This window comes from Aspergillus versicolor, assembly GCF_001890125.1.
Source record: "Aspergillus versicolor CBS 583.65 unplaced genomic scaffold ASPVEscaffold_7, whole genome shotgun sequence".
NCBI classification, from domain to species: Eukaryota; Fungi; Ascomycota; class Eurotiomycetes; order Eurotiales; family Aspergillaceae; genus Aspergillus; species Aspergillus versicolor.
The window spans coordinates 84,069-97,154 of record NW_024467530.1 but is presented as its reverse complement, the minus strand read 5'-3'; the positions used below and the strand labels follow the sequence as shown (position 1 = coordinate 97,154).

At 50.5% G+C, this 13,086-nt stretch overlaps 7 protein-coding genes across 7 annotated transcripts; 4 read left to right on the top strand and 3 right to left on the bottom strand.

Moving 5' to 3' along the window:
* Positions 1-515: 515 nt before the first annotated feature.
* Positions 516-1,439, bottom strand: ASPVEDRAFT_85305 (VOC family protein; the record flags this gene model as incomplete). The annotated part of the gene is made up of 1 exon (XM_040817677.1): positions 516-1,439. One exon carries the CDS (start codon positions 1,437-1,439, stop codon positions 516-518), a length of 924 nt encoding a protein of 307 aa, XP_040669644.1.
* A 161-nt stretch (positions 1,440-1,600) lies between these two features.
* ASPVEDRAFT_43373 (NUDIX hydrolase) lies at positions 1,601-2,510 on the bottom strand. The gene has a single exon (XM_040812803.1). The coding sequence runs from the start codon at positions 2,454-2,456 to the stop codon at positions 1,860-1,862; it is 597 nt and encodes a 198-aa protein (XP_040669643.1). The 5' UTR covers positions 2,457-2,510; the 3' UTR covers positions 1,601-1,859.
* Positions 2,511-2,877: 367 nt separating this feature from the next.
* ASPVEDRAFT_54187 (FPP/GGPP synthase family protein) lies at positions 2,878-4,082 on the bottom strand (the record flags this gene model as incomplete). The annotated part of the gene is made up of 3 exons (XM_040814897.1): positions 2,878-2,927; positions 2,986-3,883; positions 3,957-4,082. 3 exons carry the CDS (start codon positions 4,080-4,082, stop codon positions 2,878-2,880), a joined length of 1,074 nt encoding a protein of 357 aa, XP_040669642.1.
* Positions 4,083-4,554: 472 nt separating this feature from the next.
* ASPVEDRAFT_891039 (cytochrome P450) lies at positions 4,555-6,439 on the top strand (the record flags this gene model as incomplete). Its single annotated transcript, XM_040818508.1, has 6 exons — positions 4,555-4,762; positions 4,815-4,843; positions 4,897-5,106; positions 5,175-5,903; positions 5,963-6,123; positions 6,196-6,439. The coding sequence occupies 6 exons, from the start codon at positions 4,555-4,557 to the stop codon at positions 6,437-6,439; spliced, it is 1,581 nt and encodes a 526-aa protein (XP_040669641.1).
* Positions 6,440-7,950: 1,511 nt separating this feature from the next.
* ASPVEDRAFT_136428 (LOG family protein) lies at positions 7,951-8,750 on the top strand (the record flags this gene model as incomplete). Its single annotated transcript, XM_040807290.1, has 2 exons — positions 7,951-7,985; positions 8,075-8,750. The coding sequence occupies 2 exons, from the start codon at positions 7,951-7,953 to the stop codon at positions 8,748-8,750; spliced, it is 711 nt and encodes a 236-aa protein (XP_040669640.1).
* Positions 8,751-9,410: 660 nt separating this feature from the next.
* ASPVEDRAFT_891036 (cytochrome P450) lies at positions 9,411-11,669 on the top strand (the record flags this gene model as incomplete). The annotated part of the gene is made up of 6 exons (XM_040818507.1): positions 9,411-9,454; positions 9,681-9,817; positions 9,871-10,253; positions 10,304-10,920; positions 10,973-11,049; positions 11,117-11,669. 6 exons carry the CDS (start codon positions 9,411-9,413, stop codon positions 11,293-11,295), a joined length of 1,437 nt encoding a protein of 478 aa, XP_040669639.1. The 3' UTR covers positions 11,296-11,669.
* Positions 11,670-11,823: 154 nt separating this feature from the next.
* ASPVEDRAFT_85300 (alkene reductase) lies at positions 11,824-12,930 on the top strand (the record flags this gene model as incomplete). The annotated part of the gene is made up of 1 exon (XM_040817676.1): positions 11,824-12,930. The coding sequence occupies one exon, from the start codon at positions 11,824-11,826 to the stop codon at positions 12,928-12,930; it is 1,107 nt and encodes a 368-aa protein (XP_040669638.1).
* Between the last annotated feature and the right edge of the window lie 156 nt (positions 12,931-13,086).

Below are 13,086 nucleotides of genomic sequence, written 5' to 3'. Positions count from 1 at the left end.
GCTCCGGCCACGAGTACTCGGGCAGGTATTGGTAATTAAATATCGGTGCCTCAGGCCGCGGCGACAGGCATAGAACGCCTTAATATACAAGATCCCCACCCGCCATCAACATACATGTATATAACCGGTGCAGCACCATGTGAATAGGGCGTGTGCTTCTAGTACTGTAAGTCTATATATACCACACCCATCACTTAGCTTCGGTGTTAAGAAAATTGATTATTATCTCCCGTCACTACGCTTGTGTATTGCTGGTACCTTGCTCGCCGATGTTGTTATATATTGCCCTGGCATCATCTGTGGTTCATGGGAGCTCTGGGCATGGGGTGCTAGTTTGGCATACTCCGGTAAGCTCCCCCGATATCAAAGGAAACCCATACAACTTGCTGTATCATTTTAGCGCATTTCAGCAGCTAGGCTATGTGCCATTCTCGCGATTTTCATCTAGGCAAAATACGCCTTCGTCATTGCAATCTGCCCGAAATGTACAGTGGTAAGCCAAATCATGGAGCCAACTACCTGGTACTCGCTGTGCTACTATCTAACCAGACTGTGTGCTCGATACCACTGGAGCCCAATGGCCACCTCGTCTCGCCGCCGGGGTTAGCGGACTTGACGGCGATGACAAGATCAGAGAAGCCAATGCCCCTCCCTTGCATGCGCTGGATGTCTCGCTCAGTCTCGGCAGCACGCACTACCACTTTGGAATGGACAGATCCTTGAGGCACACCAATGTCGAGGGTATACGAGTTCTGGCCGGTGACTGGTTCCAGTTCAGAGCCTAGGATCTTGGAATAGACTCGCGCGTATTCGGTCAGCAGACGAGCTGGGACCAGGATCTCGCAGGCGGCTATGCCAATGGCGCCACAAGGGTGCGTCGTCTTCTGCTCGTCCAGACTGGGCACGCGGTCTGTTCGCGGAGTGACGTCGTGGCAGAAAAAGGGGACGTCGATTCGGCCGTTAGCGAAGAGCTCGTCACCGGGCGTGTTTTTTCCCTGGGAGAACTCTGGGCGGGTGACCTTCCACTTGATCTCGACGCCGTTGGCTTTCTTACGCGAGCCCGCAACAGGCTTGCCGAACTTGATACCGAGCCCGGCGTCTTGTTCGTGGCTCGAGGACAAGCGTTCGTTGACCGTGTCCACTGATTCCTCGGCGGAGTGGGTGGTGTCGGTGATTGCAAAGTCGATCAAGCCCGGGGATTTAGGCCCCCAAAATCTCATCGGCAGGTTCTCAGCGTCGAGGGACGGTGGCTTGTCGTACCAGTTGAAGAACTCCAGGTAGCTGCCGTCGGCGAAGATGACGAGTTTGTTCCGAGAGGGCTGGCCATCGTGGTAGCCTCCCGGAGTGACGGTGAAGTTGTCGGTGACCCAGGCAGGGAGGTTTTCGAAGAAATGGCTGTCGACAAGAAGAACAATATGGTCTTGCTGTGTAGAAGTCATTTTGATTGTGGTTGATTGTGCAGTAAATGGCAGGACTTTGCAAGATGCTGCTCAGCCGCGGGGAACTTTGGGACCGGAAATCAGGACACATCGCACTCGGACAAGCGGCCACTCCCCGCAAAGATCCCTCCTGCATGGCCTTTGAGGCTCGGTAGAATAATCACCGGTTAAGGAACTCTGCAGCGCCGAGGCTTGGCTGCCTGATTGAAATTTGTATTTATTCATTTATTTGTAGTTTTTATCTTTTCACTGTCGCTGCACCTTGGCGCCGTATTATTCCGGGACAGGGCCCATTCCCTGTTTCTGCACAGCGACAGGCAGTATTTGCATTTGTTACTGTTGGCCGTGGCGTTTGTAAACTCCTGTCTCCCACGAAGCAAGAGCCTGCATGGCCATTACATGGCTGCACCAGCCAAATATCTAGTCTGACCCGCGAAACGCCTCGAAAGCTTTCAAGAAATTGAATCCCTCCTTTCCACAGAACCGGAATCTCCCTTCCTCCTTCTCTGCGCCCTCTCTGACCTCTTCCTCCCTTGCCCATTGAAATTGCTCATGTTCCTCAGGCACGATCTTCACCTGCTGCTCCCAGTCCAAATCACCCTGCTGGGGTCTCATCACTTGCTCATAAACTTCCACCAAAAAGCAGTATTTGACAGCCTTGGTGATTCCCTTGGTGGTGGATCCAGATTCCCAATCTTCAAGGGCGACCAAGTCCACAACTCGCGACACGTGCAGTCCGCTCTCCTCAAAGACTTCTCTGGCCAGTGCTGAGAGCATTGTGGAGTCGGTCCGCTCGCAGGAACCACCTGGGCCTTCCCAGTATCCGCCGTAGTCGTCTGACGATGCGCGCTGGAGTAGCAGAACTCGAGGCTCAGAATTCGCGGCGTCAGATCCGCGGGAGAATATGTAGGCGCCAGTTATAAATTGGGTGTACTGGGGGTTTGTTGCGAAGAATTCGGCGATGGGGACATCGAATTTTGCCACTGAAGGTGAAACCTCAAATTTATCTCGCGCCATTATTGAAGACAGAGAACAGCGGTGGTTAGATATTCTTGAGTTTGTGTGGTTGGCAAGAACTGGGGTTAGGGTTGGTATGGGAGACGCCCGATATATGAAGGACCTCCGTATTCAGCTCCACACCGCTTCTCTGTGATGTAATTCCTCATCAAGGGTTTGCTGACACCACGGCTTTTACTTTTGTCCTATCTAGTATTCGCGTAGACCAGTGTTCTATCACGGACCCAACATATGCATATGTCTGATCGCCTGGTGCCCTTACGCCGCTACATCAAGTTTGATACTTCTCCTTGCTTTTAATTAAATTGATCATTCTGGAAAGGAGCCGAAAAAGCTTAATTTATTGAATTCGTGGCACAAGTAGTTATCGCAAAATTCCACACTATTGAATGTATGTCCTTCCCTATCGCTAACCACCGAGCTAGTTGGACGCCACAGCATCAAACTGGCTTTTGTAGTTGGTATGATTGACTAGTGGAGTTGTTAGCTCCTTATAATCATGAATCTTGAGAAAATGTCCAAGACTTACCACCAAACATCAAGAAGACTTCCTTCTTCAAGCCTTCACTCTCGTCAATGGAATTAATATGCTTGGATAAGTCGACCAGCGCCTTCTCCTCGTACTCCTTGTACACCTGGTCCAGTTTCAGGCCTCTGAAGGTCTGCTTGACTTCCTCGGCCAGATTGTCATCGGGCTGTCCATAGCAGCGCTGCAGCACCTTTCGCTGCTCCGGGGTGCAGCGTTCCAAAGCCTGCACAATCAACCAGGAGCATTTATTCTCCTGGATGTCCGTGCCGATCTTCCCAGTCACAGCTGGATCACCAAAAACATCTAGGTAGTCATCCTGCACCTGCAAGAAATAGGAGATGGCCATCAAGGTGTCACACGATTGACCCATGTTCTTCGGCGTGTCCATTTTCAGATAAGTCAAGGCCACCAGAACTGGCAAACAGATATAGTGGCCTGTCTTGCCCTTGATGACCCGCTCATAGTTTTCCATCGTAAACTGGTCAAAGTTGCCGGGGTTGCCACCGACGAGATGATCGCCGGCCTGTCCGGCCTCTGTCAGGAAGCTGCTATTCTGGAACAGCTCAAAGAGGGAGGTATAAGCAGGATGATGCTTAAAGTGCTTCTTAAGTAGGAAGTATATGCAGAAGTTGATCAAGAATGCATCATTGACAGCAGTCTTGCCAATCTCTGGACGGCTCCACCAAGTGGGCTGGCCCCGGCGGAGGAGCGAGCCGTCAATGATATCGTCGCACAGGAAGACATAGGAACTCTGGAGCTGGACGAGCCATCCCAGAGTGTTCAGCTCCAGCTCCTGTTGCTTCCTGATGGGAGTGGAGGATCCGGCCAGAACCCGTGCAGAATTGCAAACCTGGCGGCCACGCGAGCGGCGGCCAGAGAGTGTATTTGTGTCAAGGGACTGTTTCGATTCATCAGTCAGCTATGCTTCCATGCTATAGGTAATCTGTGATTGTATGGAAGAACTGACATACCCAGTCGAGACGCTCGAGTACCTCACAGGTCATGTTGTTCTCTTTCAGGAACTGCTTGATCTCGTTCTTCAACACCAGCCATAAGGCGTCGAATTCTTGTTCTTGGACAGTAGTTACGCCAACCATTTTGAAACTAACCAAACTATCAAGACAAACCTAGTTGAGACTTTGGGTTCGTGATTGAGGAGATGGCTTCTATGGAAGCTTTCCTATCATTCTTAAATACATAGGTCCATATTACGCAATCCAACTACATGGCACAGCTGAATCCTAGTCATATGCCTGACCAGATGAAGATCTTCAATGAGACACATATTGGCCATAACGTCATTCCCGTCACCGAAGCCTACGTGGTTACATACAGCTGGAGGTGTGATGGCCCCTTGCTGGTCTATGCCTGACAGGAGCCCGTCATTTTAGCGAGCAGCAAGGCTGAACAGGTCGACCCACCACATCCAGAGGAGGAATGTCGGTCGTGATACAGGCTGCGAGGGATAGTTGGCGGTCGGATGGCATTGATGCATGACAGAATAGCCAGGTCGAGTTCATCAAGTCTCCATCGTTTTCAACCTGTCCTCATTGCTACAGATACCACGCCATGGACCTCATCGCCATGTTAGGTGTGGCTTTCGCCTTCTTTCTGGCTCACTGGCTTGTCGGATGCGTGTGGAATGTTTACTTCCATCCACTGTCCAAGTTTCCCGGTCCTCGAGCAGCGGCAAGTTCTTTACTCTGGAGATTCCTCCACGAGGTGGTGTATCAATCAGATATAACCCATGCGCTGCCAAAGCTGCACCGGAAATACGGTATGTCCTTCTTGTCTGGAATTTATCTCTTCCTTTGCTGAGCATGTTCTAGGGAAAATAATACGGACCGGCCCCAACGAAGTATTTGGAATGGCTCGACAGCTCTGGTTATAATGCTAATGGCGTGACCACAGATTCACTTATCTGATCCTGCGGCCTATCATGAAATTTACACGGGAAAAGTGCGATGGAACAAAGACGAGTTCTTGTACCATTCGCTTGGGGAGAATGGCAGTGCCTTTGGTAGTCTTTCCGTCGAGGAAGCGAAGCCACGCAAGTCGACTCTGGCGCCCCCGTTTTCGCGGCGAGCAGTGTCCTCCTATAATGACCTCCTCAAACTTCACGTTCGTCAAGCTCCCTTTTGTCCCCGTCGAGTTGTTGATTCTTGTTCCCGCTGACAGCTTGCGTTTAGGCGAACCGCCTCTGCAACGTCTTAAAGCAGAATGATAAGAGACATGAAGCATGCGACCTTCTCTATGCATTCCGCTCGTTCTCTCTCGACGTCATCTCGAAGATTGCCTTCTGCGAAAGTCTTAATGCAATCGACCATCCGGGCTTCAAGCACCCCATCCTCGTGAGCTTTGACGATGCTTTACCAGCATTCCAAGCAGCAAAGTTCTTCCCCTGGATCTACGGACAACTTCATTCCTTCTCGCCTTCGACGATTGACCGGCTCTGGCACTCTACGGGAAGTCTGCTCCGGTTTCGTGATTACCTGGTCGATATTGTGTTGGATCTGCAATCAAATCGCAAAAATGAGGACAAGGAGCCCTGTCTCCTTCATAAGCTCATGGATCCATCCAAACATACTGCTGAACCAAAGCTCTCCGCCGACACACTTCAAGGAGAAGCCCAGACGGTGATCTCGGGCGGGGTGGAGTCTGTGGCACACACGGCCGTCTACGCGGCTGTCTTTGTAGGACAGGACCGGACCATCGCCAATCGACTGCGCGTGGAACTCGAGCAGATCTGGCCCGACCCTGTTGGCAATATCCCCGACTTAGCGCAACTCGAGAAGCTGCCGTTTTTGACCGCAGTCTTGAAGGAGTCCTTGCGCTTAGCACCAGGGATTCCAACTCCTTTGCCGCGAGTTGTTCCGCGAAACGGTGCAACCATCGGTGGAAAGTTCATTCCTGGCGGCGTAAGTCAATTTATATACATTTACTTTCATACAGTGACTGATCCACGAGGCCCGCACAGACGGTCGTGGGAGCTTCCGCTCAGATGCTTCATTATTCGGAGGATCTGTTCAAGGATGCCCACCTGTTCAAGCCAGACCGATGGCTCCACCAGGAAGCACAGGAGCTGGATTACTGGCTGGTGCCATTTTCCAAGGGACCCCGAGCGTGCGTCGGCTTGAAGTAAGTTACTCACTGAATGCGTCATATCATCCATTGCCAAACGGCACCGGTAATAACAGCTGACCCGGATAGTCTTGCGTGGGCAAAACTGTACATGGAACTAGCTGCCATTTTCCGTCGATTTGATATTGAATTGACACTCCAGAGCAGTTTGTATGGCTTTGACCCCCTTTCTCTTCCGGGATGCAATGATGCTGACGGCTCCTCTACGATTAACAGAAAGACTGGAGACTTCGTATGGCGCGATTGCTTCTTGCCCTACCTAACCTCAACACATCCCTCTGCCTACTTCCACGCGGTCGAAGGTTACGACTAGATTTTTGAGGTGAAAACATATGTTTTAGACGCAGAGGTATGATGCGTTGTCATTGGTTCTATTATGGTTTGTTGGTTTGTTGATTTTATCTGTCTGTCACGCTGCAAAAGGAAAAAGATAGTTAATGTCAATACTCGGTTGTGGTCAAGATATGCCGTTGAAAGTGACAGGCAATGCTGTCAGAGCAATTACTGAGAATGAAGAGACAGTGACGCCTGCCAATGAGACCACAGTAGCTGACACTAAAAAGGCCCCGTAGATCGCTGCAGGCTTTCAGGAATCTGTGACTTAGAATTATATAAAACAAAAGCCAGCTGGTACACAAAGGTACATCCAAAAGTGCATCTAAAATCATAGGACCGGCCGACACTCCCGCCAATGAGAATGAACCTGTTCTTTTGCAGTCGACAGGGATGATGAGCCATCAATGCCAAGAAATTCCGGCACGTAATTATAATGCAAGGAGTGCATGCCGCCGTGAACCGCTTTCTCCAGGTGTCTTCCCCGGGAATACCCCCGCTAAAACGAGGGGCTTAGATGATATACCATCAAGGTAAAGCTAAAATTATTAAAGCCATATAACAACATAGTCTTGATCTATAACCTTACCCATAACTTTGCCTATTCCTGATAACTTCGAGCTATAGTGAGACACCTGTGAAGAGGATATACATAATATATTAAGCGCGACGTAAGCACTCACCAAACAATTCACAATCTGCGAGGACAGGACTACCACTGCAAATGAATTGTCCTTGCACTACTGTATATTGGCGTGTGCATATGCATACCCACCCCCACTCTGGAGCACTGCATAAAGAGCAAAAACGCACAAAACCCCAAGGAAGGAAGGCTCCCAGTTATGCTCGGCATCTGCAAAAGAGGAAGAAATTCCAGTGGTTGGGGAGGAAAGTCGGTGGAAGCTACCTAACAGTGTGTGTAATAAAAGTTGCAGCTGCTATGCATGGAGATCCTCGTCAATCATACCATTACCTACGGAGAGCAAGGGTTAGTTCCTCCTTCTAGTAATCCAGCAGCAATGTCAGTCTCAGCTATTGAGGAGTTCTACATGTCAGGTAGCACAGCCGGCAGATTATCAGATGCAAAGACGTGCTCTTGGAGCGGACATGGGAAGCTGTATCCTGCTTTACACCGCGCTTTGGCCGCAAGAACATCCCTTCTAATTTGCCTTTTCGAAAGGGCCTTTGTTGGAAAAGACTTTGGTCATTGGGAGTGGCCTAGTAAACGGAGCGGAATGAACATGTGCGTTGTACTACTCGATAGATTCTTCCTGCGCTTGCACTCAGTAAATGAGTCGGTGAGAAGTCGGCGACGCGTGGCCTTTTGGTTGAAGACAGGTATTTACTATAGGTCTATTCAATACCAGGGATAGATTGACCTACAACCGAGGCTCGCTGGAGGGGAAAGCTCATCCCTCTCACAGAATCAATCTTAGCTGTTCAACTTGTCTCTTCTTCTACCACGCCTCCATCTCTTGAATAGCATTGATAATGACCCAGGATAAACCAGCTGTCGTCTGTGTCTTGTTAGTCACAAATCCTACCCTGACTTCTCCTTTCACGAGGTACCAAAACCTTAGCTAGTATCAAGCTAAGTAGTCTTCCTGTCATTTAGCTGCGGCTCCACTGAGGGCAATGATCCGGTACATCTCGAAGCGGCTCAGGATTTGGCCTACGAATTCCATAAGAACAATGTTCAATTAGTGTACGGGGGCGGAAACACAGGCCTAATGGGTGAGATTGCTAAGAAATTGGTCTCATTATCTGGGCCAGAGGCTGTGCATGGTGTTATTCCACAAGCAATGGTTCAAGCAGCCGCAAGTCACGGTACCGACGAGAACGATGACGAGACCGCGGGAGGCAAGGCCGCCGAGCGAGTTGTATCAAAACCACTGGACGGAAACCACATTGACGAGTTAACATTCGGCCTTACGACGATTGTCCAGGATATGCACACGCGGAAGCGGCTAATGGCCACAAAGGTCCTGCAGGGCGGGCCTGGGTCCGGGTTCGTGGCGTTGGCCGGCGGATTTGGGACCATTGAGGAGATAATGGAGATGACAACATGGAACCAGCTAGGTATCCACCATGTTGGGGTTGTACTATTGAATGTTAATGGTTACTGGGATGGACTTCTGGCGTGGGTGCGGACTGCCGTACAACAGGGGTTCATCAATAGTGAAAACGGCTCCATACTGATTGAGGTGCAGGGTGTGAAGGACGTATGGCCCAGGCTGGTGGAATATCGATGCAGCTCTAAACGATACCAACTGAACTGGAGTCAAGAGTGATGAGACTTCGTGTGCTCGAACTGGGCTATGATGGGCCGATTGCTTTGCAAGTCACCTCTGGTTTGGATGCAGAAATAGAATAAGTTTAGAACAAGTTTAGATTTAGAGAGGAACGTTCTCTGGAGGTGGGAAGCTAAATTCCTGTTATACGGGGTACGTACTTACGATGTTCTCCTTGCAAAAGCTATAACGGTTGTAATAATGCGTGTTTATTTCAGGTAGATTTCATTGCTCTCACAGTTGGAGAACATAAGTGTGCGGTCACTATTCTAGATATCCGAAGGAACTATGAGAGCTGTCTAAGGCCATTGTGCACGGCTACTACCAAGAGCCGTTCATTGTCCTGCCTATACCGTGGAGAGTATTCTGGACAAAAGATCCACCCCCTAGCTAAGTGGTATCGAACATAGACAAGTTCCTATATACGAATTTTAACTCTTTTACAGGTGCCTTTTGCCCGAGTGACAAGTACCGCGAGCAACAAGGAGGGTCTGCCACTTTTTCGAAGAAAGGTTATGACCACAATTCACCGCTCTATACCTAGGGAAGAGCTATTGTCTCACCGCATCTTCAGCCTTTCAATATTACTCGTGTAACCCGACGTCGGAAGTAGCATTAGCATGTAAGGGCATCCCCTCTTGTCCACGGTGTCTGCAAGCAATGGCTTCCCAGGGAACTCCATTATCTAGCAATGACCATTTAATGTAAATATAAATCCCTAACTGGGCCATGGGCAGGTGCGAAACACTTCCCTCATTGTAACTGTCGCTCCACATAGACCCTTGACAAACCGGGGAGCTGGCGAAATGGAACCTCTAGTTGACAATTTCATTCCAGCTTCAGTCAAGGTGTTCTCGCTACTTCTTCTGACAATAGTCAGTGTGATCTAGAATTCTGTAACTATGAGACTGACCAATAATCATTATCTAGGCTTTGCTCCGAACCTCAAAGCTCTCTTTCCTTTCTCCCCGGACCATGGGTCTCCAAATGGACTGGACTTATCCTGAAATATCATGCCATAAAGGGCAACAAAGCCAAATATGTCCATGGTCTGCACCGGAAATACGGTTAGAATATACGCAATACACAAAATCCATATTCTGATAAAGTCCGCGCGCAGGCCCTATTGTCCGCGTCAGCCCTGACGAAGTCGACATCTCCGATCCAGAAGCTGCCAGAAAGATCCATCGCGTTGGGACTGGCTTTCTGAAGTCAGCATGGTATCAAGGGTCCACTATAGAGGGCGAGAATGTATTCAACACCAGAGATCCAACGTTCTATAATGCACGCCGACGCCTTCTATCGACGCCTCTATCGAATTCATCCCTGCAATCAGTTGAGCCAATCATCAACTCCAGTGCCCGGCTTGCAATCCAGAAGATGCAGGAGGAAATGGAAAGCCGTGGCGCCGTTGATGTTTTCAAATGGTGGAATTTTCTGACCGCTGACCTGATTGGAGAGCTCACGTTTGGCGATTCATTCCGAATGCTCGAGAAGGGAGAGGTAAGTTCCAATAAGACCGAGTATAAGCATAGGCTGATTCCTTATAACAGACGAATCAATATATTACAGACTTGCAGACTCTTAGCAGCACGCAGGGTTTTCGGGCACTTTTCTCTCCCCTAACGAGCCTGCTCGGTCTGATCCCAATGGACTTCTTTCAAGGCATAAGGCAGGCAGCTTTCAGGTTACTGCTCTACGGTGAACAATCTATTCAGCGATACCGGAAGCAGATGGCCCTTCAGCCTGACAACCCCAAACCAACATTGTTTACCAAGTTATTCAATGCTGGCCAAGATGGCCTCCCTGATGCCGCAATCAAGGATGAAGCAGTCAACTTCATCATTGCTGGAAGCGATACAACTGCTATCACGTTGACATATCTAGTATGGGCTGTTTGTCGGGACAGCAAAGTCAGAGAATCGCTGTTACGGGACCTCGCTGCACTGCCAGAAGACTTCAGCGATCGCGAAACCCTCCAGTTGCCATATCTTGATCGTGTCATTAATGAAACCTTGCGTGTTTATGCCCCTGTTCCGACTGGCCTGCCGCGGACTGTACCAAATGGCGGAGCCACTCTGGCAGGCCACTGGATTCCAGCAGGAGTGACGGTCACCACCCAGGCATACAGTCTTCATCGGCATCCCAGCGTTTTTCCTCACCCTGAAAGGTACAGTCCTACCTGATGATAAGTATCAAGGCAGCAAACTAAGGGGTGCCAGATTCAACCCCTCTCGCTGGGCTACCCTAGCCACCGAACTCAAGGGCGCATTCATGCCGTTTGGTGGAATGTCCCGCAGTAAGTCAATTGCCGGGTTCTACTTCTCCATTGAGGAGGGTGACTGACCATAATGCTCCCCGGATAGTCTGTCTAGGCCAGAATCTGGCTCGCATGGAGCTTCGTCTTGCAACCGCTTATTTCTTCCGGGCCTTTCCAAATGCGACAGTTTCGGCTCTGGAAAACATGAGCGACGTGGACATGGATCCGGTAATACACTTTTTAATGTCGCCGAGGGGCAAGCGTTGCCTAATCCAGGACTCCTAAGGATACTTCGCCTACCAGGGTTGAGGTTGGGTTTTCAGTACCAGCTCTTGAAGCCTCAAAACAACCTGTAGCGGCAAAGAGCTGTTGTCTGGCTGGCTTATAATTTTTGAGTATGGATGTAGCACTATCAACCCCCTACTACCGACCACCGTCGGTGGCCACGTCATTCACCATACAATCAATAGATCTCGATCATTCGCAGGTGTCCAAGGAAGGAAATTCCGATTCTGCAAGGGTCTGTTAAATTACACGACTCCCCAACGCAGGCGAGGTCGGCCGAGGCAAGGACTAGGCCACCGCCAGACCGCTGCCCAGGTGGTAGGACAAACTGATCTATATAAGGCCTGTAGATATCAGTCTAGTTGTGGTCGTTAAGCAAATGGTTGTATTCCTGACGAATCCCCCGCCTGGTTCGATAAATATCTTTTTACTTCTTGGACATCACTTAGTAGTTGCTAGATCGCTGGCATAAGAATACTTCTCCTCCCTAACCCTCCGTCTCAACCCCGTCTCAGCTATAAGCAAAACATGTCCAAACTATTCGCTCCCATCCGCGTCGGCCGCATGGATCTGTGCAACCGCTTGACAATGGCGCCCATGACGCGCCTCCGCGCCGACGATGCCCACGTCCCCCTCCCAATGGTCACAGAATACTACGCCCAGCGGGCCTCAACACCCGGCACGCTCCTGATAGCGGAAGGGACATTCATCTCCCCACAAGCCGGTGGAATGGCTAACGTGCCGGGCATCTATAACGACGCCCAAATGACGGCCTGGAAGGAAGTCACCGCCGCTGTGCACGAGAAGGGCTGCTACATCTATCTGCAACTGTGGGCGCTTGGCCGCGTCGCTAGGCCTGACCTCCTCCAAGCCGCCGGTGGCTTTTCTGTTGTTTCGTCCAGCGAAACCATCCCACCCAAGCGGACTGCGGTCCCACATGCACTGAGCGAAGCTGAGATTGAGGACTGGATCAAGGCATATGCGCAAGGGGCGAGGAACGCCATTGCCGCTGGCTTTGACGGCGTCGAGATCCACGCTGCCAACGGCTACTTGATCGACCAGTTCATCCAGGACACCTGTAACAAGCGCACTGATCGCTGGGGCGGCAGTGTCGAGAACCGTGCCCGGTTTGCGGTAGAGGTAACCCGCGCCGTGGTGGACGCGGTCGGCGCAGACCGCACGGGGATCCGATTCAGTCCGTGGAGTACATTCCAGGGGATGCGGATGGACAATCCTGTGCCGACATTCAGGTATCTGGCGGAGCAGATGCGGGCTCTCAATCTGGCGTATACACACTTGGTCGAGTCGCGGATTTCCGCCGACGAAGACGTGGACGCCACTGACAAGCTGGACTTCTTCCTCAGTGCGTACGGCAATAGCAGCCCCGTCGTGGTCGCGGGCGGGTACACGTCTGCCTCGGCGTATGATGCTGTGGAGGTCAAGTATAAGGGGTACGATGTGATGATTGGGTTTGGACGCCCGTATGTCTCAAATCCGGATCTGCCGTTTAGGGTACAGAAGGGGGTACCGTTGGTGCCGTATCGGCGGGATTCCTTCTATGTGCCCAAGGAGCCTTGTGGGTATATTGATTATCAGTTTAGTGCTGAGTTTGAGGCTGCGCGGGCTGTGGCTTGATTTTTGAGCGTGGCCAGCCTTGGATATCTATTGTTACGATAGATGTACATAAACATGATCCATCTTGAGACACTGTTTATCCCGTACTAGGGCGGCAGGCTATCCTCCTTGCAATGTAGATCGTTATGGATTGTACAATTACCTCCCTTGCATAGA

What these genes read in the sequence shown, in the direction of transcription:
- ASPVEDRAFT_43373 (XM_040812803.1), bottom strand. Translation starts at nt 2,456, where the DNA reads ATGGCGCGAGATAAATTTGAGGTTTCACCTTCAGTGGCAAAATTCGAT.